The sequence below is a fragment of the Mandrillus leucophaeus genome, unplaced genomic scaffold (assembly GCF_000951045.1).
Source record: "Mandrillus leucophaeus isolate KB7577 unplaced genomic scaffold, Mleu.le_1.0 Scaffold332, whole genome shotgun sequence".
NCBI classification, from domain to species: Eukaryota; Metazoa; Chordata; class Mammalia; order Primates; family Cercopithecidae; genus Mandrillus; species Mandrillus leucophaeus.
The window spans coordinates 1,270,801-1,292,028 of NW_012103499.1; the positions used below are offsets into that span (position 1 = coordinate 1,270,801).

A 21,228-nucleotide genomic window follows, 5' to 3' on the forward strand; every position below is an offset into this window, starting at 1 on the left:
GATACTGTGTATTATAAAAACAAAATAAAAACAAGAAATAAAATTTAGTAAACGCTTAGTGTAAGTTAGGAATGAAAAAGTTAGGCAATCTTCTCAAGTAAGGGCTTTCAGATAATTTGAATTTTAGATAATAAGTAGGTGTGTGTGTGTGGTGTGTGGTGTGTGTGGGTGTGTGTGGGTATACTAACCCCCAAATAATTATGTATCTGAAATTCAACTTTGGGCATCCTGTTTTTGTTTTTTGTTTTTCAAATCTGGCAATCTTATCTGAAGTTCATAAATAGATAAGTGGTGTCTCCATGTCTGTCTGAACACTCTGTGTTCTTAACCGCTTTGTTAATAGTTCTCAGACTTTTATTTATTTTTCAATTTTTTCAATTTTGTGGGTACACAGTAGGTGTATGTATTTATGGGACACATGAGATATTTTGATACAGGCATGCAATGTGAAATGAGCACATCACGGAGAAGAGGGTATCCATCCTCTCAAGCATTTATCCTTTAAGTTACAAATAATCCAATTACACTCAAGTTATTTAAAAATGTACAATTGAGTTATTCTTGACTATAGTCACCCTATTGTGCCATCAAATAGTAGGTCTTATTATACTTTCTAATTTTTTGTACCTATTCACCATTCTTACCTCCTGTTCTCAGACTTTTAAATTTCATCGTTCAATAAAATTAAAACAACTACAAACCTTGAAGATTTACTGTCTTATCAAGTAAGTATATTACAAACAGAAAACCTACTGTTTACTGTCACAATCATTACTTAGTAGAAAAGCAGGAAGGACACACTCAGAATAAAAGATAGTCTTTTGAAACTTATCAAATCCAGCTTTATATTAAAAAACAACAACAACAACAACTCACCATTGTTCTTTTGGAGGTGAGGGCATACTCAGTGAACTTTTGTCTCTGACCAGTGACCCTCCATGGACTGGCATTTTGAAACCCCTTTACTAAAGATGCCACCTTGGAGGCCCTGGGGACCCAAGGATGGGATGTTTCCCAGGATGTTTCCTGAGCTTGCAGGATGCTGCAACACTTAGAAATTGTGCCAAACCAAGTGACTAGAGAGTTCCTGAATTCGGAACTCATTGTCTTTCTTTCTCCTGGCTCCTCCCCAAGCCTCTATCCCTTTCTCCATAGTCCTACCGCTTTCCTATCCCATTCATTATGTTGGACTCTTTTCTTTCAGTTCCCTTAAGATTCAAGGTGGGTTAGAGGTGTAGCCCCAATGTGGGAAGCCCCCTGAGTTCTGAGTAGTTAGGTCTTGTCTGGCCAGGCTATCAGCCTCTTGCTTTTGTCCCATAGTGTCTAAGTGACCTTAACCACTCATGAGACAATTGCTGAGCTGAATTTTCCTTTCCTCCTCCTTGTCCCATCCACCCTGCCCTTCCCCTTTGCCTAGAACCTCAACTCCTGCAGTCCAACTCTCTGTTGGCTAGCCTGTGACGTGGAGAAAAATCAATTTGGCCAGCTTCTTGGTGGTTCTTTCCAGGGGCTGCAGCAGGAGTCTGACCCAAAGGGAGAAAGGACAAGGAATCTCTGGGGCTTGGCATTTCTTTCGTTCTTCTTCCCCCACACCTTTTTTTTCTTTTTTTGGCCAGGGAAGGGGGCTGAAGTATTGGGACTGTATCCTCCAATGGTTACTGAGACGGGAAACACACACTCTCATAGGTACCTGAATTTGCCTGAAACCCAAATGCAGATGTTTGCCTTAGACTTCAAAGTCTCTCTGGCCTTCCCCATCCCCATCATTGCCCCTCCTTCACTGCTTTCTGACTCCCTTTCTCTTGCAAAAATGTTTCCTACCCATCATCATCCCATCCTCAACCTAGGACACAAAAATAAGTATTGTGTCTGCTTTTGAATTCCCATAACCCAGAATGGGAGTTTATCTTCCCTGAAACTGGGGACCTGCTGTGTACGTTGGGGAGACAGTAGAGTGCACCTTTGGATGTGGAAGGGGAAGGGAGTAGCGAGAACCTCCCATGACACTCCTCCCTGACACCCACCTCCATAGGAGTACAGGCAGCGATCCCCCAGAAAGCTGAGTGGGTTGGGAGTCCAGCTTCCCTGCGTGTGGGGCATGGGATGGGCGTAGGGGGAGAATGAGAAGTGTGATCCCAGTTTGGAGAGAGGCTAGTGACGGGTTGGGGGATGCCCTGGAATAAAGGGAGTGGGAGATCTGTTTGACCCTTTTCGCTACACAGGCGACAGGCCCACCTCGGTCCCCTTATCCCTTCCAGGGGGTGGAGTCTGAGGGAGGGACAAACAGATCGAGGGTATAGGGGTGGGATGCAGTGAGTTGGGTGGGGAAGGGTGGAGGGCAAGGTTATCTCCGAACGTTAGGGATGGGGGAGGAAGCAGAGGAGCAGTGAGGTTCCAGCCTTCGGGGGTCGACGTCGAGCCAGCCTCCCCAGCTGAGGGAGCCCCGCCCCCGCTCCTCCATCGCGGCCCCGCCCAGGCCCGCAGCGCGGCGCTGCAGCGCGAGGGGCGGAGAGGCAGAGCGCCCGAGAGGACCAGACGCCCAGGTCTCCCGCATCCCGCTGCCGCAGGAGAGAGAGAGCGCGCCCCGGCCCTGCTCCCCAGGCTTCGCCCGGGCGCCCTCAACTCTGCCCCCAGAGACTGAGCACCTGTCCTCCGCCTCAGCCTTAGCTGAGAGCCCTCTCCTCTGGAGCACACACCACCCCTGCAGCCCAAGAAGTGTTCCAGCTCCACGCCGGCGACCACCATGGCGGAGACCAACAACGAATGTAGCATCAAGGTGCTCTGCCGATTCCGGCCGCTAAACCAGGCTGAGATTCTGCGGGGAGACAAGTTTATCCCCATTTTCCAAGGGGATGACAGCGTCGTTATTGGGGTGAGTGTCGCCCAGGAGGGAATTCGGGGAGGGGGCGGGTGGCTAAATCTCCCCGCCTCCCGCAGAACCTTAGTCTCTGCCGGTCCCTCTGCGCCCGCTCCCCGCCGCTCATCCTTCATCCTCTTCCCCGCAGCCCCTCCTCTCCCCTGCATCAGGATGGCTGGGTGTGGCCTGACCAGGCCAGCGGCTGAGTCTCTGCAGAGTGGCAGGGGGCTGCTTTCCTACCTTCGGGAGACTCAACTCCCCTTTGCTGCTGTCTACAGCGTCTCCACCCGTTAGAACCAGTTCCATGTTTTTCTGATGTTTTCCCCTTCTCCACCCTCCCCCCCCAACCAAGAGAAAGCGCATCTTCCCTTTGTTATTGGCTCAGATCTCTACCCCCACCTCCCAAGAAGGTAAGGGGGAAGACTTTTGGGTGGACTAGAGGGGAGGTAAGCAGCCCAGGGTCTCTGCAGAGTGTGGATGGAAGTGGGCTCTAAGACCAAACCTTCCATAATTCCCTAAAGTAGTTATAGCCTGGATTTTTGTGTGTGTGTTGGGGGGAACAGGTCTGATGCAGGGTTTACCGGGAAAGAAATCATTGATGCCACACCCAATCTTGAGGGGAGCCTCTAGAATCCTAAGGTCAGGTCTGCCTTTCGTTCCCAGTTACAGCGGGAAGAGGGTTTCAGATTCCCCAACTGACCCCCTGAAAGAAAAATGCCCAAACCCTGAGATCCTAGTAAGTACTTGCTTATTCATCCTATCTCTTGAGGATCCAAGAGAAAGTAGCCGTCCAACTCTACCTCATCATGACAGCCCTACCCAAGGAGGATATCTTAAGGGAACTAATATTTACAGTGGGCCTGTTACTGTATGTATATTATTTAACCCCCGACACAGCATTCGAAAGTAGTATCAGTATTTCCATTTTACAGATGCAGAAATTGAGGCCCAAAGAACTTGAATAACTTTCTCAAGGTCATGCTGTTAATCCATGGATCTGAACCTAAATCTGTGACTGCAAACCTCCCATCTCTTCCTATCACATTGCCTACCCAGGTTTCTGTTCTGCACCTTTATCTGTAATGGCCCAAAGGGAAATTCTAGGCCTTGCCCACTCCCCCTGAGGTTGGTAGGGACCTCAGGCTGTGTGGGGAGAAAAGACCTGGGGTTGAGTCCTGTAGGGCTTGAGGGGTGCTGGGCCAGGAAACGAAAACTAGCTTGAGAAGGGAGGGGCATGTACGAGGGCAGTCAAGGTCAGAGGTGCTTCTTAAGTATCTTTATCCACAGTGCTTGGCACAGAGCACCTGGAAACATGCTTGTTAAAGGAATGAAAGAAAGAAGGGGAGGAAGCCTGGGCCTTCTGAGTCAGTGAGAATGGGACTTTGAATAAACATGCCTGGGGGAGACCTGCTTACTAGTCTCCAAGGGCCCCAGTCTGTCACCACCTTGCACCCTTACCCACACTGTTAACTCAAATGGATGCTTTTGTCTCTCTCTCTCTCTTTCTCTCTCTCTCTTTCTCTCTCTCTCTCTCTCTCTCTTTCCCTGTCTCTCTCTCTCTCTCTCTGTGTGTGTGTGTGTGTGTGTGTATTTGTCACATGGAGAGGGCCTCTGTTTCTTTTTGCTTCAGGGACCTCTCTGGCCCTGCAGACTGTTCAGTCTGACTGGGCTAAAAACAAAACAAAACAAAACAACCACCAAACAACTCCTGGATCAACTCGGGAGGACCCCTCTCAGAGTGTCCTGGAGAGCCAGCATTAGTTGTGAGAGTTGGAGCTTAAGATCCCCTTGAGACATAAAGGCTGACAAACAGGGTGGGGGTGATGATGGGGGGCAAAACTTTTAGGCCCTATTTCCGTGCTCTGGAAGGTTTTTCCAGTAAGTCTGAACCAACTCCTTTAGGCTCTCTGGGCCATCCTGGTGTAGTGGGATGGGGCAGGGGGTGATGTTGGGAAGAGGGGTGTGGTGTCGATCTATTGTTAGCCCAGCTAAACAGGAGAGACACACAGTGGGAGGTGGGCAAGGAGGAGAGATGAAAAGAAGCCCAAGGCCCCCTGCCAATTCAGATTCCATCTCAGCTCCACTGCTGGATCTTCCTTGTCTGTTTTGCCTGGTATCTGTAGGGCTGTATCTTTGTCTCGTTCGCTTGTATCTTCCCTCACCCTAGCCCTTCCTGTCAGTCTCTCACTTGAAGATAAATGCTTATGGGGGGCCATTTTGTCTCAGGCAACATCTTTGGAGTTTGCTTTTTCAGACTTAATATTCATTCATCATTTAGGGAATGAGGGCTACAGGGGGCATGATTTTTAGGAGACCCTTGAGGGTCCCAATAAGGGAAGGAAACTCCTACTCCTTTTTCTCTTTTCTCCTCTAGCTCTCTTTGGAGCCCACCGGGTTGGGAGCTGGCTTAGGAATTAATGGAGGAGGCTGCTTCAGGATGTCTGGGAAGGTTCGGGAAGAGTGAAGGTGGGAGAGAGAATCTTTCCCACTGCAGCCCCTACTCCTTCCTGTGACTGCTCTCCCCTTCGCCTCTGCAGCACTGCGGCTAGCGCTGAGCTTCAGAGTCCCTTCTGTTCATGGGCTTTGTTCTGCTTGTTAGAGGGTAGGAGAATAAGCTGGAGAGACAGCTCTGTGTGCCTTTTTTCTCCCCTACTCCTCTGACTTCTTCCAGGAACCTGGGGGATGGGGCTTAGCCAAAGTAAATGGCCTGAGTCATAGTAGAAGGGTGTCTGGGTCACTATGTGTGGTGCCCATCTTGTTTTGCTTTTGCACACTCAGAATCCAGTGTGACTTTTTCGCCAGACCCATTTAAGTGTCTCTCTGTCTTCCTCTGCCTTGGTCTTTCTCAGCAGTGTCCCAATGCCTGCTGTCTGGGTGGATGCATGTGTACCAGATGTGGGAGGGATGACAGTGAAGAAACACATATGTACATACACACTCTTTCTCTTTCCCCTTCATTCAAGTGTACACAGCTACCTCCCTCAGGTCTCCCGATGGTTAAGTGGGTTCTTAATGCAAGAAGCTAGGACCATTGTGTACCTCACTTGGCAAAGCTAGGTTGGGACCCGCAGGGTTATTAGAGCAGAATCAGTATTGTTTGGGGTGGCCTGGGATTTGATATCTGAAGTGGGGAGCAGGGCTCTCCCTTGCTTTGGAGGAGTCTCATAAAGAAAAATGGAGACGAGAAGTAACGTTCACAGTGGCCAGTGTCTTTCCAGCATTACCATGGCAACAATCCCCACGGGTGTCACTATGGAAATCAGGCCTGGCACTTGAAGTTCAGCTTATACCAAGTGCTTTACTGAGGGTTGAACAGGTTGGTCATCTTTGGACCCCTGATCTTAAACCCCCAGCCCCAATTAGCTTTAGTCAGCACACATGATAGAAAAGTACAGAAAGGTACTGGGATACACAAATGGAAGAGGAGACATCAGGGAGGCTCCGAGTGTGATTAAAGGAGAACAAAGAACCCTGGACTGTGGGACTCTGAAGAGAGGCCCTTCAGAGAAGGCTATAAGGAACACTTTGACTGCTGGGGATGGGAGAGAGATTGGATCTCGGGGACATTCCTAAGAGGAGGAGAGACTCTGTGACTATTTCTCATTAACAACTCACAGAGTCTTCGATTACCTACAGGTAGAGAGGGTGGATGGGAGGATTACATACTTCTGAAAATGGGATTGAGGTTGGAAAAAGGGAGTGATGAAAGGCTTTAGTTCTGTCTGGAAATACTTGGGAAAATGCCCAAATGTGAGGAGGGGAGATATGGAGGAGGGGAAAGAAAAGCCTTGATAAGGCTCTGTCACAGTGTTGGTGGCATTTCAGTTCTTTGGATCGATTTGTCTGGAATCAGATTGCTTGAATTTGAAACTGTGCTCTACCATTTCTCAGCCATGTGACTGTGGGGAAGCTACCTGACCTCTTTGAGCCTGTTTCATCATCTATAAAGTGGGAATAATAACAGTATCTATGTCCTAGGATTACTGTGAACATTAAATGAGATAATGCATATAAACTGCTTTGTAACACGGCAGACAAACAGTAAACCCTCAATAAGAGTTAGATATTATCACTATTTTATATGCTATCTCCCCACAAGCTAGCTTTGACAAAATTGGGAAGTGGGTAATACTTTTCCTTTTTACTAATTGTTTCATCCAAACCTCCAGATCCCAAGTATCTTCTTGCTCCCTTCTTTGTCAATATCTATGTTTATTCAACAAATATTTATGAAGTGCATCTGTCATAGTCCTCTATATGGTGCTATAAAGGAATATCCCAGGCTGGGTAATTTATAAAGAAAAGAGGTATATTTGGCTAACAGTTCTGCAGGCTGTGCAAGAAGCATGGCACCAGCATCTGCTCTGGTGAGGGCCTCGGGAAGCTTCCAATCATGGTGGGAGGCAAAGAGGGAGCAGGAGTCACATGGTAAGAGAGGGAACAAGAGGGAATGCAAGAGGTGCCAAGCTCTTTTTAACAGCCAGCTCTCACATGAACTCATAGAGTGAGAACTCACTCATTACCATAGGGAAGGCACCAAGCCACTCATCAGGGATTTACCTCCTTGAGCCAAGCACTTCCCACCATGCCCCGCCTCCAGCATTGGGGATATCAAATGTCAACATGAGATTTGGGGAGGACAAACATCCAAACTACATCAGCATCCTATAGGCCAGGGACTGTGTTTGGTGTTGGGGATTTAAAGGGAATCCCTGCCTTCAGGAAAATCTGGATCAAGGTTGTGATCCACAGTCCATGGAGTGGCCCGGGCAGAGGCAGGGGAGAGGAACATCAGATATGGCTTTTGCTAACTATCTATATACTCTCCCAGATTCTGATAAGAAACCTCCCACAACATACTACAGTCTGGTTCAGAGTAATTGTGTGTTATAAGATCTGTAAATAATGGTGGTGCTTCCCATGTCTACAGGCAGGAAAAGTGGAAGACCACTGGTCTAGTTATTTTCATGAAAAGATCAGTTTACTCTGGGCACACTGCCCATGGGTTAGCCCTGCTGTACAAGGAGCAGTAATTAAAAAAAAAAAAAATCAGACAAAATTAATTCATCCTGAGTATAATCAATAGAAAATCAAAAGAAATGTACAAAACTTAGCTGGGCGTGGTGGCAGGTACCTATAAACCCAACTACTCAGAAGGCTGATACAGGAGAATTGCTTGAACCTGGGAGGCAGAGGTTGCAGTGAGCCGAGATTTCGCCACTGCACTCCAGCCTGGGCAATGGAGCAAGACTCCATCTCAAAAATAAATAAATAAATAAATAAATATTAAAAAAAGAAATGGACTGGACACGGTGGCTCACGCCTGTAATCCCAGCACTTTGGGAGACTGAGGCGAGCAGATAACGAGGTCAGGAGTTCGAGACCAGCATGGCCAACATGGTGAAACCCTGTCTATACTGAAAATACAAAAATTAGCCGGGTGTGGTGGTGGGTGCCTGTAATCCCAGCTACTTAGAAGGCTGAGGCAGGAGAATCACTTGAACCTGGGAGGCCAAGATTGCAGTGAGCCAAGATCATGCCGCTGTACTCCAGCCTGGGTGAAAGAGCGAAACTCCATCTCAAAAAAAAAAAGAAAAAAAAAAGAAAAAAGACATTTACATTTTAAAAGGAATAAAAACGTCTTAAAGAAATAAAGAGCTAGGCTTGGAATTTTAGAGCCCAGCCAAGAATAGAGAAGTAGGTAGCAGGCCTTCCCAGAACTCCTGAAATCATATCACTTGTCACGTGGCTTTCCCTGTTCAGGAGATTACTAAATGCACCAATTTTTAGCTCTTGGGTATCTTTTAGACTCACAAATCTGAGAACCTCTCCCTTCTTCCCTCTCTGCTCTTTTCTTTCTTCCCAGCCTAGACTGATGTAAAGGGGTTCCTGATGAGAAGGGGCTATAATTGGCTTCAGCATTTGGAGAGCGCTCTCCATTTTAATGCATCTGTGGAGCCTTCTAGAATCCTGTAACTGGGAATATTTTGAGGGAGTGTGTGTGGGGGCTGGGGTGGGGTGGTTGGTGTGTTGGTGCCCATGTTTGTGGGGGGAGGGGAGGGGCAAGGTTGGCTTGAGAGTTACATTTAATCCCCTTTGGCTGGATGCCTGGCTTTGTGAAGCATGGATAGAGATTGTTGGTGGAAAAAGAGATGAGAAAGCCAGTCTCATCTTTTCACATTTTTCTGCCTGTTTTATATTCTGGCTGCACTGGCAGCTGATTAAATTATGCCCACCCAGGTTAAGGGTGGGTCTGCCTTTCCCACTCCACTGACTCATATGTTAATCTCCTTTGGCAACACCCTCACAGACACACCCAGGATCAATACTTTGCATCATTGAGTCCAATCAAGTTGACACTCAGTATTAAACATCACAAGTCCACCCCTTGTCAACTTGAACCCATACACATCTCCTGAGATCATACAAATCTTCAAATAAGGACAATAATAAGGTCATAATACGCCTAATATAATACAACTATCCTTCGTACAACCGGAAATGCACCAATCCCCAACTCAAATGCTATTACATAAAGTTAACAATACTTAAATGCTAATATGAAGTCAATAAGTGTATGTCATATAATAAAGGAAAAAGGAAGTTAAAAAACAAAAGAGATGAGAGGTATTGGCCTGAGATAGACATATTTTGCTTGTTTCTATTTCTTGGCCACTGGGTGGGAGAAACATTGAGGTAGATTATAATTCAAGAATTAATCACAATTCAAAATTAAGGTAGATTTTTCTTTAATAATATTAAAAATAATGTAATTACGGCTGGGCGCGGTGGCTCACGCCTGTAATCCCAGCACTTTGGGAGGCCGAGACGGGCGGATCACGAGGTCGGGAGATCGAGACCATCCTGGCTAACACGGTGAAACCCGTCTCTACTAAAAATACAAAAAAATTAGCTGGGCGTAGTGGTGGGCGCCTGTAGTCCCAGCTACTCGGGAGGCTGAGGCAGGAGAATGGCCTGAACCCGGGAGGTGGAGCTTGCAGTGAGCTGAGATCGCGCCACCGCACTCCAGCCTGGGCGACTGAGCAAGACTCCGTCTCAAAAAAAAAAAGAAAAAAAAAATGTAATTACAACACTAATACATTTTAATTGTTAACAAAGTTAAAGACAAAGAAAAGGACGCAGAAGAAGCTAAAAATCACCCAATATCTTACCACCCCAAAAAAGCATTGTTATTAATAATAATTTGATGTATTTTGCCAGTGTTTTTCCCTGCATATATACATGTGTTAATTTTAATAAGATTATATCATAAACTATATATAGTTTTGTAACCTTTTCTCTCTAACAAAATATTATTACTATTTTGCCATTGTTAAATATTTTCACATAACTTTATTATTTTACAATTTTTTTTTTTGAGATTGCGTCTCATGCTGTCACTCAGGCTGGAGTGTGCAGTGGTGTGATCTCGGCTCACTGCAACCTCCACCTTCTGAGTTCAAGCAAACCTCTCACCTCAGCCTCCTGAGTATCTAGGATTATAGGCATGTGCCACCATACCTGGCTATATTTTACAATTTTTAATTTAACTTTCGAACGTCTTACCTGCACATGTGACAAAATGCAAAGGATATGAAAAGGTTTATATTGTTTCCTTCTCTTTCTTACCCTTCTTTTCCAGCCACACAGTTCCCCTTTCAGAAGGCAACTTCTTGTGAATCTATCCAAAAACCTACTATACATTTATAAGCAAATACATATATACATGCATACCTTTTTTTACACAAACGGTAGCATATTATACATCCATTCTGCACCTTTAATAACAAAAACAGCCTGGGCGTGGTGTCTCATGCCTGTAATCCAAGCACTTTGAGGCCGAGGCAGGCGGATCACTTGAGGTCAGGAGTTCGAGACAGCCTAGCCAACATGGTAAAACCTCATCTCTACTAAAAATACAAAAGTTAGGCCAGGTGTGGTGGCTCACCCCTGTAATCTCAGCACTTTTGGAGGCCAAGGCGGGCGGATCACCTGAGGTCAGGAGTTCGAGACCAGCCTGGCCAACATGGCGAAACCCCATCTCTACTAAAAATACAGAAATTAGCTGGGTGTGGTGGCAGGTGCCTGTAATCCCAGCTACTCTGGAGGCTGAGGCAGGAGAATTGCTTGAGCCCAGGAGGCAGAGATTGCAGTGAGCTGAGATGGTGCCACTGCACTCCAGCTTGGGCGACAGAGCAAGACTCTGTCTCAAAAAACAAAAACAAAAAACAAACAACCCCAAGACAAAACACTGAGTCTTAGAGATCCTTCCTTATCAGCACATAAAGATTTATCTCATTCTTTTTTGGTTTTTGGGTTTTTTTTGTTTTTTTTTTTTCAAGACGGGGCCTCGCTCTGTTGCTCAGGCTGGAGTGCAGTGGTGCAGTCATGGCTCACTGCAGCCTCCACCTTCGAGGCTCAGGCCATCATCCTGCTTCAGCCTTCTTAGTAGCTGGGACCACAAGGCCCATGCCACCATGCCTGGCTTTTTTAAAAAAATTTTTGTACAGGCAGAGTCTCCCTATGTTGCCCAGGCTGGTCTCCAACTCCTGGTCTCAAGGATCCTCCAGCCTCGACCTCCCAAAGGGCTGGGATTACACCTCACATGAGCTATCTCATTCAACTGTATAATTTGTTGTAGGGATAGGCCATTATTTAACGAGGCCTCTGTTGGTGGACGTTAAGGGTTGTTCTAATCATCTGCTATCACAAACAGTTGAATGACCTTGTATAAATATTTTTTGCATATGTGCAGTATGTCTACAGGATAATTTTTTCGAAGTGGAGGTGATAAGGCATATGCATTTAAAAATGTGAGGCTATTTCCAAATTGCCTTTCATAGAGTTGGCTCCAATTTCTATGTACCCTCAGCAGTATGTGTGAATATCTATTTACTCACATTGTCACTAGTGTAATGCGTTGTCTATTTTATTTTGGCCACTTTCATAGGTAAAAATGGTGTTTCACAGTTTTAGTATGCATTTTGCTTATTAACAGTGAGGTCGAGCATTAATTAATATTAATTAATATGTTTTAATTAATGTTTAAGAGCCACTATAACATCATTTTATGATATTATAATTTATAATAGTGATATAATTTACATACAGTGTACAGATCTTAGGCAAACAGCTTGATGAATTTTATAACATATGTAGACACCTATGTAACCACTACACAGATCAAGATCTAGAATATTTCTGTCACTCCTGAAAGCTCCTTCATATCCTCTTCCTGTCAATACCACGTGTATGTTGTTATCACAATAGCAGGTAGCTACTATTTTGACTTCTAGTGCTACAGATAAGTTCTGTCCATTCTTGAACTTCATATAAAGGGAGTAATACAGTATGTGCTCTTTTGTGTTCAGATTCTTTCAACATGTTTTTGAGATATATTGACATTCCATTTATTAATATTCTATTATGACATATTTATTTTATTTTGTTTTTGAGACAGTCTCAGTTGCTCAGGCTGGAGTGCAGTGGCATAATCTTGGCTCACTGCAACCTCTGCCTCCTGGGTTCAAGCGATTCTTGTGCCTCAGCCTCCCAAGTAGGTGAGATTACAGGCATGCACCACTATGCGCGGCTAATTTTTATATTTTTAGTAGAGACAGGGTTTCACCATGTTGGCCAGGCTAGTCTCGAACTCCTGGCCTCAAGTAATCTGCCTGTCTTGGCCTCCCAAAGTGCTGGGATTACAAGCATGAGCCACCATGCCCAGCTAGTTATGGCATTATTTTAAGTAACAGTGAGGAATAAAATATATGTATATGCTATAATTTAATCCACTCCTTAGGTTAACCAGTCTCCTAAATGTTACTCCTTTAAGTAATTTCTCATTATTATAAGCAATGTGATGATAAACACCCTTGTAGCGAAATCTTGATTTCCATGATATCAATTGTTAGAAGTAGAGTTTCTGGATCAATGGATATGTAAAATTTAAGTCTTTTGAATATGCATTTTTGAATTGTTTTATGGATGTACTCACCAACCAGAAAATAATGAAAGTTCTCATTTTTTTGAACCCACATCTACACTAGGTATTACAATGCAAATTTTGTTTTCCAGTTTGAGTGGTGAAAAGAGATTTTACCATTACAGTTTCTTTTCTTGGAAAATGTTGAACATCTTCATAGTTACTGAACATTTGTATTTCTTCTTCTGTTGCTTGTTTCTAGTTCTTGTTCACCTTTTTCTGTTTAGTTTTTGTCTTTTTGTTACTAATTTATGAGAGTTTTTAAGGCGGGGCATAGTGGCTCACGCTTGCAATCCTAGCGCTTTGGGAGGCTGAGGTGGGTGGATTGCCTGAGCCCGGGAGTTTGAGACCAGCCCGGGCAACATGGTGAGACCCTGCCTCTACAAAAAATAAACAAAATTAGGCAGGTATAGTGGCATGTGCCTGTGGTCCCAGCTACTTGGGAGGATTGCTTGGGCCCGGGAGGTTGAGGCTGCAGTGAGCTATGATTTCGCCACTGTACTCCAGCCTGCATGACAGATGAGAACCTGACTCAAGAAAAAGAAAATAAAATAAAAAATAGAGACTTTTTGTTTGTTTATTTGTTTGTTTGTTTGATGCAGGGTGTCTCTCTGTCGCCCAGGCTGGAGTGCAGTGGCCCGGTCTTGGCTCACTGCAACCTCTGCCTTTTGAGCTCAGGTAATTCTCCCACCTCAGCCTCCCGAGTAGCTGGAATTACAGGCGTGCACCACCACACCCAGATAATTTTTGTATTTTTTGTAGAGATGGGGTTTCACCATGTTGCCCAGGCTGGTCTTAAACTCCTGACCTCAAGTGATCTGCCTGCCTCAGCCTCCCAAAATGCTGGGATTATAGGCATGAGTCACCGTGCCCAGCCCAGCAAGTGTTTTGTAAAAGGAAATTTTAGCACTGGAATCCTGGTACAGACTGTGAACAGTATGGACATTTAAATATTTAATAGAATGGTCCTCCAGAAAGGTTCTATCTGTTGGTACTTTACAGAGAGCACTTTTCTAACTTCTTTTCCTTAGTGGATTCTGTTTCTTGGGTTTCAGAGGCTTTCACCACAGAGAGACTAGATGAATATTTTAGGTAGGATTTTTTTCTATAAGCCAGATTTAATTTAATTTTTTAAATATAAAAAACATTTATTAGTTTTCTTTTATATAAAGAAATATAAAGAATAAAAGAATACACAATTATCTCTTCTTTGCCATTAAAACTTTTTAAAAATATAATGCTTGTACATAGTTTAAAAATGTAAACCATGCAGGATGCAAAATGAAAAATAAAAGCCTTTGTCTCAGTTTCTCTCCTCAAAGTAACCACTGTTAACACTTTTGTATAATTCCTTCTAGAAAAAAAATTCTGTATATACTCATGCAATGTTATTGCTATACCTAGAGCCACATCTCCAGCTCTAGCCATGGTTTATAACTTTCCTTAATTAGTTAAAACATATCTCCCAAACTCTGCAAACTCTGGCGTCTGTAGATCTTGAGGTTTACATTTCGGTTGGATAAAGATGGACTCTGTAATAAAACAATTTGACAAGTCAGTCACCTATGATAGAGAACAAGCATTGTCTCATTTACTCTTCCCAGAGATTTACCGCTAATGTGATTAGCCATCAAATATATTCATTGGTTAGCTCCCTAAGTTGTATTTTGTATCTTTATCATTCTTATTAGCACACGTGATATACAACACATTCCTGAATTCAACAAGGATTTGTAGATCTGAATGATTTGCTTTACAGTTCTTTCTTTTTTTCTTTTTTTTTTGAGATGAAGTCTTGCTGTTGTCCCCCAGGTTGGAGTGCAATGATGCGATCTTGGCTCACTGCAACCTCCACCTCCCGGGTTCAAGAGATTCTCCTGCCTCAGCCTCCTGAGTAGCTGGGATTACAGGTGCCCACCACCACACCTGGCTAATTTTTGTATTTTTAGTAGAGATGGGATTTCAGCATGTTGGCCAGGCTGGTCTCGAACTCCTGACCTCAGGTGATCCGCCTGCCTCGGCCTCCCAAAGTGTTGGGATTACAGGCGTGAGCCACCACACCCGGCCCAAATTAAAACTTGTTCTGTTCTTAAAGGGAGACCCACATATCTGATTGCATATATTCCTTTCACAAAGAGAGAGAGCTTGTGTTAATGTTTCCACAGAGGCTCTCAGTGTAGACTGAATTTCATTTACATGGTAGGGAACATGCTGTACATATATGTCACTAACTTTGCATCTTTCATTTAGTACATCTGAAGATCTTTCCATATTAGGGTATGTGGATCTGTTGAGGAAGATATTTCTAGCTTGAGATACTTTTTAGTGTTAATGAATTGTTCTTCACTTTTCATCTCCTGTGGCCCTATTGTCTTTTTTCATGTGATTTCCCAGGGAGGAGTTTGGGGTAGTGGAGTGCTCAATCATCATACCACAACTAAGATCCCCTAACGCAATCTCACTGTGCAATACTCCTCTACCACAGACACAACTCCTGGCATCAGTACCTTTAGTTTCTCTTATTCTCCCACATTTCTTTTCTTTGTTTTTGTTTTTGTTTTTTGAGATGGAATCTCACTCTGTCGCTAGGCTGGAGTGCAGTGGCGCAATCTCAGCTCACTGCAAGCTCTGCCTCCTGGTTTCATGCCATTCTCCTGTCTCTGCCTCCCGAGTAGCTGGGACTACAGGCCCTGCCACCACACCCGGCTAATTTTTGTATTTTTAGTAGAGACGGGATTTCACCATATTGGCCAGGCTGGTCTTGAACTCCTGACCTTGTGATCTGCCCTCCTAAGCCTCTTAAAATGCTGGAATTACAGGTGTGAGCCACCACAACCGGCCATTCTCCCACATTTCTGTTCATTAGGGGCATGGAAGAAAAGGGTGCCTTTCTCAGCTGCTGGAAGGAGGTTGTGGTATTTCTTTTCCCTCACATCCTGCCTGCTGATGTCTGATATCTTTTATTTTCATTCCAGGGGAAGCCATATGTTTTTGACCGTGTATTCCCCCCAAACACGACTCAGGAGCAAGTTTATCATGCATGTGCCATGCAGATTGTCAAAGGTAATAGATTTCTTTTTAGAATGTCTCTTCTCAGCACCCCATTTCCTACCCGACTTATCTCCACCAGTACTCCTTCTCTACTGTCTCTTCCAGATGTCCTTGCTGGCTACAATGGCACCATTTTTGCTTATGGACAGACATCCTCAGGGAAAACACATACCATGGAGGTGAGGGTTTTAGCTCTGGTGGTTGAGGGGCTAGGAGTGTTAATGAGTGTTAAGATCAGGGAATCTCAGTGGGGGAAGATCTAGGAATCAAGGATTGCCTGGTCCAGAGGCAGATAGATGGGTACAGAGGATGAACTGAAGGGCAATATTAGGGGAAGTGTAATGGAATCCCTTCAGCCCACTGCAGTGGATCATCCTTTCCACTACTCCAGTCTTCTTTGGATGTGGAAAAGCAATGGAAGTCCAAAGGGCTACTCAATTATCTCCTTGCTCCTCTAAAAGGCAGACATGGTGGTGACCATCTCCTAACTTAGGATGTTCTTCTTATTGACTCTTGCCTTGGTGTTGACCTGCATATATCTGAGTTGTCTCAATATCCCTGAGCCCCAGCTTCACTCTCAAATGCCTTCACTCGCCAGGGAAAGCTGCACGACCCCCAGCTGATGGGAATCATTCCTCGAATTGCCCGAGACATCTTCAACCACATCTACTCCATGGATGAGAACCTTGAGTTCCACATCAAGGTGACCAGGGCACGACAGCTGGGCATTCAGATAGGGACTGGGAGGGGAAGATCTAAAATAAACCCACTGAAGAGCCTGGGCTCCCCAACTTGACTCCCTTTCCGGTTACCACAGTTCTTTGTCAAGATGTTCTCTTCTGTTCTTTTCCTCCCACCACCACTGTTTGAGCAGGTCACATTAGTGTGGGGTTCCTGAACCAGATTTAAGATAGGCCCTCTTTACTTCACATTCCTTCTTTCTTCTTAACCAGGTTTCTTACTTTGAAATTTACCTGGACAAAATTCGTGACCTTCTGGATGGTGAGTGTTTTGCCCCAGTGGATGAAGGTGTGTGAGGAGGGTGGAGAAAAGAGAGCTCATACTGCACGTGAAATTAGGTACCAATTGACAAGAGATGCAGAGGGCACACAGCACCCAAGTCCTTTGGCTCCATTCGCCAGAATTACCAAAAACTGAGAAGGTCAGGAGATGGACTTAGGAGCCCAGGACTACATATAAACAGTTTGAGAGGATCTGGGGCTGGGGTGCAGGAGCCCTAAGGAGAAGGAGGAGGAACTGAGCCTTCAGCTCATGCAGGGAGTTTAGGCTTCACAGGGAGAGTCTTCCTTTAGCACAGAGAAGAAAACCACCATGTTAGCCGACTGCAAGGTGCAGGTGGGGGCGGTAGAAGTACTAGTCTTGCTCTCACCCTGCATTCTTTCAATTTAGTGACCAAGACAAATCTGTCTGTGCACGAGGACAAGAACCGTGTGCCATTTGTCAAGGTGAGAGTGGGTGTGGGGCACCTATGTGGGTCCAGTGTATTGAGAGTGTGGGTTGGGGAGGATCATAGGTCAGTGACTCTGAAGTTGGAGAGTGGATATCCTGGAGGAATGAGATGTGTCTAGGGGCCAGGGAGAGTCTAGGGGATCAGAGACTGTCTTGGCTGGGCATGGTGGCTCACGCCTGTAATCCCAGCACTTTGGGAGGCTGAGGTGGGTGGATCACTTGAGGCCAGGAGTTCGAGACCAGCCTGGCCAATATAGTGAAACCCCGTTTCTACTAAAAATACAAAAAATTAACTGGGCGTGGTGGCTCACGCCTGTAATCCCAGCTACTTGGGACACCGAGGCAGGAGAATCTCTTGAACCTGGGAGGCAGAGGTTGCGGTGAGCCGAGATTGCACCACTGCACTCCAGCCTGGGCGACAGAGTGAGAACCTGTCTTTAAAAAAAGGAAGAAGAAAAGAAAAGATACTGACTTGAAAGGTCATTGGTCAGTGTGCATGCAGTTTAATTTGCAAATCAAAGTTTAGTGGAAGACATGCCTGGGGGCTGTGGCTCATGCCTGTAATCCCAACACTTTAGGAGGCTGAGGTGGGAGGATCACTTGAGGAGTTCAAGATCAGCCTGGCCAACACAGCAAGACCCTGTCTCTTATTTAATTTAATTTTCTTTTTTTTGAGACAGAGTCTTGCTCTGTTGCCCAGGCTGGAGTACAGTGGCTCGATCTAGGGTCACTACAACCTCCCCATCCCGGGTTCAAGTGATTCTCCTGCCTCAGGCTCCCGAGTAGCTGAGACTACAAGCATGTGCCACCACGTCTGGCTAATTTTAGTATTTTTAGTAGAGACAGGGTTTCACCATGTTGGCCAGGCTGGTCTCAAACTCCTGACCTCAGGTGATCTGCCCACCTCAGCCTCCCAGTGTGCTGGGATTACAGGCGTGAGCCCCTGCAACACTGTTTTTTTTTTTTTTTTTTTTTTTTTTTTTTTTGAGACAGAATTTCTCTCTCGTTGCCCAGGCTGGGGTACAATGGTGCCTGATCTTGGCTCACTGCAACCTCAGCCTCCTGGGTTCAAGCAATTCTCCTGCCTCAGCCTTCTGAGTAGCTGGAATTACAGGCATGTGCCACCAAGTCTGGCTAATTTTGTATTTTTAGTAGAGACGGGATTTTGCCATGTTGGCCAGGCTGGTCACGAAATCCTGACCTCAGGTTATACACCCGCCTTGGCCTCCCAAAGTGCTGGGATTACGGGCGTGAGCCACCGTGCCCACCGCTGTTTCAAAAAAGTAGTAAATACACAAGATAAAAATAAATACAAAGTTGGGCGCGGTGGCTTACACCTGTAATCCCAGTACTTTCGGAGGCCAAGGCAGGCGGATCACGAGGTCAGGACTTTGAGACCAGCCTGACCAACATGGTAAAACACCATCTCTACTAAAAATACAAAAAGTAGCTGGGTGTGGTGGCAGGCGCCTGTAATCCCAGCTTCTTGGGAGACTGAGGCAGGAGAATCGCTTGAACCTGGGAGGTGGAGGTTGCAGTGAGCCGAGATCTCGACACTGCACTCCAGCCTGGGCAACAGAGCTCCATCTCAAAAGGAAAAAAAAAAATAATAAAAATAAATAAATAAATACAAACTTAAAAAACAAAGCGTATGGGTCACTGTCCATTTGTCCCCCACAGGGTTGTACTGAACGCTTTGTGTCCAGCCCAGAGGAGATTCTGGATGTGATTGATGAAGGGAAATCAAATCGTCATGTGGCTGTTACCAGTGAGTGAGGAGACAAGGGGATCTCTCGAGTCTGAGGATCCACCTGTGTTCTGTGTCCTTTGGGGTGGAGGGACTCAAAAGTGAGCAAGGAAACACTGTGCCCACAGAGGAGGAGGACCCTTTGTCTGTAGGACCCTGCTGCCTGGGAGATGTGGCAGCAGGGCTAGTTCTGGTGGGTGCCTTCTCTGTGGGTGGGCGGGGCTGGGGTCAGTGGAAGCCTGGGGCTGAGGACCTCAGTTCTGCAGAGTGGTGCAGTTCCTGTTTCTCCCTTGCTCCTGCAGACATGAATGAGCATAGCTCTCGGAGCCACAGCATCTTCCTCATCAACATCAAGCAGGAGAACATGGAAACGGAGCAGAAGCTCAGTGGGAAGCTGTATCTGGTGGACCTGGCAGGGAGTGAGAAGGTAGGGGGTCCTGTGGATATGGGGTGGGTGGAAGCCTTGGTTCTTTTCTTTTTTTTTTTTTGAGACAGAGTCTCACTCTGTCACCCAGGCTGGATTGCAGTGGCACCATCTCGGCTCACTGCAACCTCTGCCTTCTGGGTTCAAGTGATTCTCCTGCCTCAGCCTCCCAAGTAGCTGGGATTACAGGTGCCCGCCACCATGCCTGGCTAATTTTTTGTATTTTTAGTAGAAATGAGATTTCACTATGTTGGCCAGGCTGGTCCTTGGCTCTTTTTTTTTTTTTTTTGAGACGGATTCTTGCTATGTCACCCAGGCTGGAGGAGTGCAGTGGCACACTCTCCGCTCACTGCAACCCCCGCCTCCCAGGTTCAAGTGATTCTCCTGCCTCAGTCTCCCAAGTAGCTGGGATTACAGGCTCCCGCCACCAAGCCCGGCTAATTTTTGTATTTTTAGTAGAGACAGGGTTTCACCATGTTGGCGAGGCTGGTCTCGAACTCCTGACCTCATGATCTGCCTGCCTCAGCTTCCCAAAGTACTGGGACTACAGGCATGAGCCACTGTGTCCGGCCAGCTGTTTTTTAACTAAAAAATGATTTGTATTGGGATATAATTCACATACCATAAAGTTCACCATTTTAAAGTGCAATTCAGTTGTTTGTAGTATGTTCCTAAGGTTGTACAACCATTACACTATCCAATTCTAGAACACTGTCATCATCCATTCACAGTCACTCTCCATTTTCTTTTTTTTTTTTGAGACGGAGTCTCGCTCTACCACCCAGGCTGGAGTGCAGTGGCCGGATCTCGGCTCAGTGCAAGCTCCGCCTCCCGGGTTTACACCATTCTCCATTGTCTCTTAACCCCATCCCCTGTCAATTTCTAATCGACTTTCTGTCTCTATGGATTTGCCTATCCTGAACATTTCATATAAATGGGATCATATGGCTGGGCACAGTGGCTCACACCTGTAATCCCAGCACTTTGGGAGGCTGAGGCTGGTGGATCACCAGCCTGGCCAACATGGAGAAACCCCATCTCTACAAAAAATGCAAAATTAGCCAGGCATGGTGGCACATGCCTGTAATCCCAGCTACTCAGGAGGCTGAGGCAGGATAACCTATTGAACCTGGGAGGCGGAGGTTGTGGTAAGCCGAGATCGCACCATTGCACTCCAGCCTGGGAACAAGAGTGAGACTCTGTCTCAAAAAAACCCAAAAAAACAAAAAAGCAAAACGGAATCATATAATATGTGGCAGGCATTAGGGGCAATGTGGTGTTTGACAAGAGAGTTTAGGGGAACAGAAGAAGGGCCTTCCCCAATCCCAGCCAAGGATCTCTTTTACTCCATCTTCTTCCCCGTTCCTTCCTTTCTCCGTGGACTGAGCCCTGGAATGAGGTAGTGACAGCCCTCTCCATGTGCAGCTGCTCATACACACTTATCTCTTACTGCCCTGGTAGGTCAGCAAGACTGGAGCAGAGGGAGCCGTGCTGGATGAGGCAAAGAATATCAACAAGTCACTGTCAGCTCTGGGCAATGTGATCTCTGCACTGGCTGAGGGCACTGTGAGTGATCCTTAGGTCCCCTCACCCCTCAAGCCCCACCCTGTTTCCTCCCCCACCTGCTAATGCCACCATATAATCATGCCCCAATTCATGGGTTGCTTGATCCCCGGGTGACACCACTATTCTTT

The 21,228-nt window shown here is 45.8% G+C and overlaps 1 protein-coding gene across 2 annotated transcripts in view; it reads left to right on the forward strand.

Moving 5' to 3' along the window:
- Positions 1–2,388: 2,388 nt before the first annotated feature.
- Positions 2,389–21,228, forward strand: part of KIF5A (kinesin family member 5A) — a 36,690-nt gene continuing 17,850 nt past the window's right edge. The window contains exons 1-9 of one of the 2 annotated variants that reach the window (XM_011988577.1): positions 2,389–2,872; positions 15,818–15,905; positions 15,999–16,072; positions 16,492–16,596; positions 16,847–16,895; positions 17,304–17,359; positions 19,044–19,131; positions 19,413–19,537; positions 20,996–21,100. In XM_011988577.1, coding sequence (XP_011843967.1) covers positions 2,744–2,872; positions 15,818–15,905; positions 15,999–16,072; positions 16,492–16,596; positions 16,847–16,895; positions 17,304–17,359; positions 19,044–19,131; positions 19,413–19,537; positions 20,996–21,100 — 819 coding nt within the window. In that variant the 5' untranslated portion in view covers positions 2,389–2,743. The remainder of the gene's footprint in view (positions 2,873–15,817; positions 15,906–15,998; positions 16,073–16,491; positions 16,597–16,846; positions 16,896–17,303; positions 17,360–19,043; positions 19,132–19,412; positions 19,538–20,995; positions 21,101–21,228) is intronic. The other variant, XM_011988578.1, reaches the window with a different exon arrangement.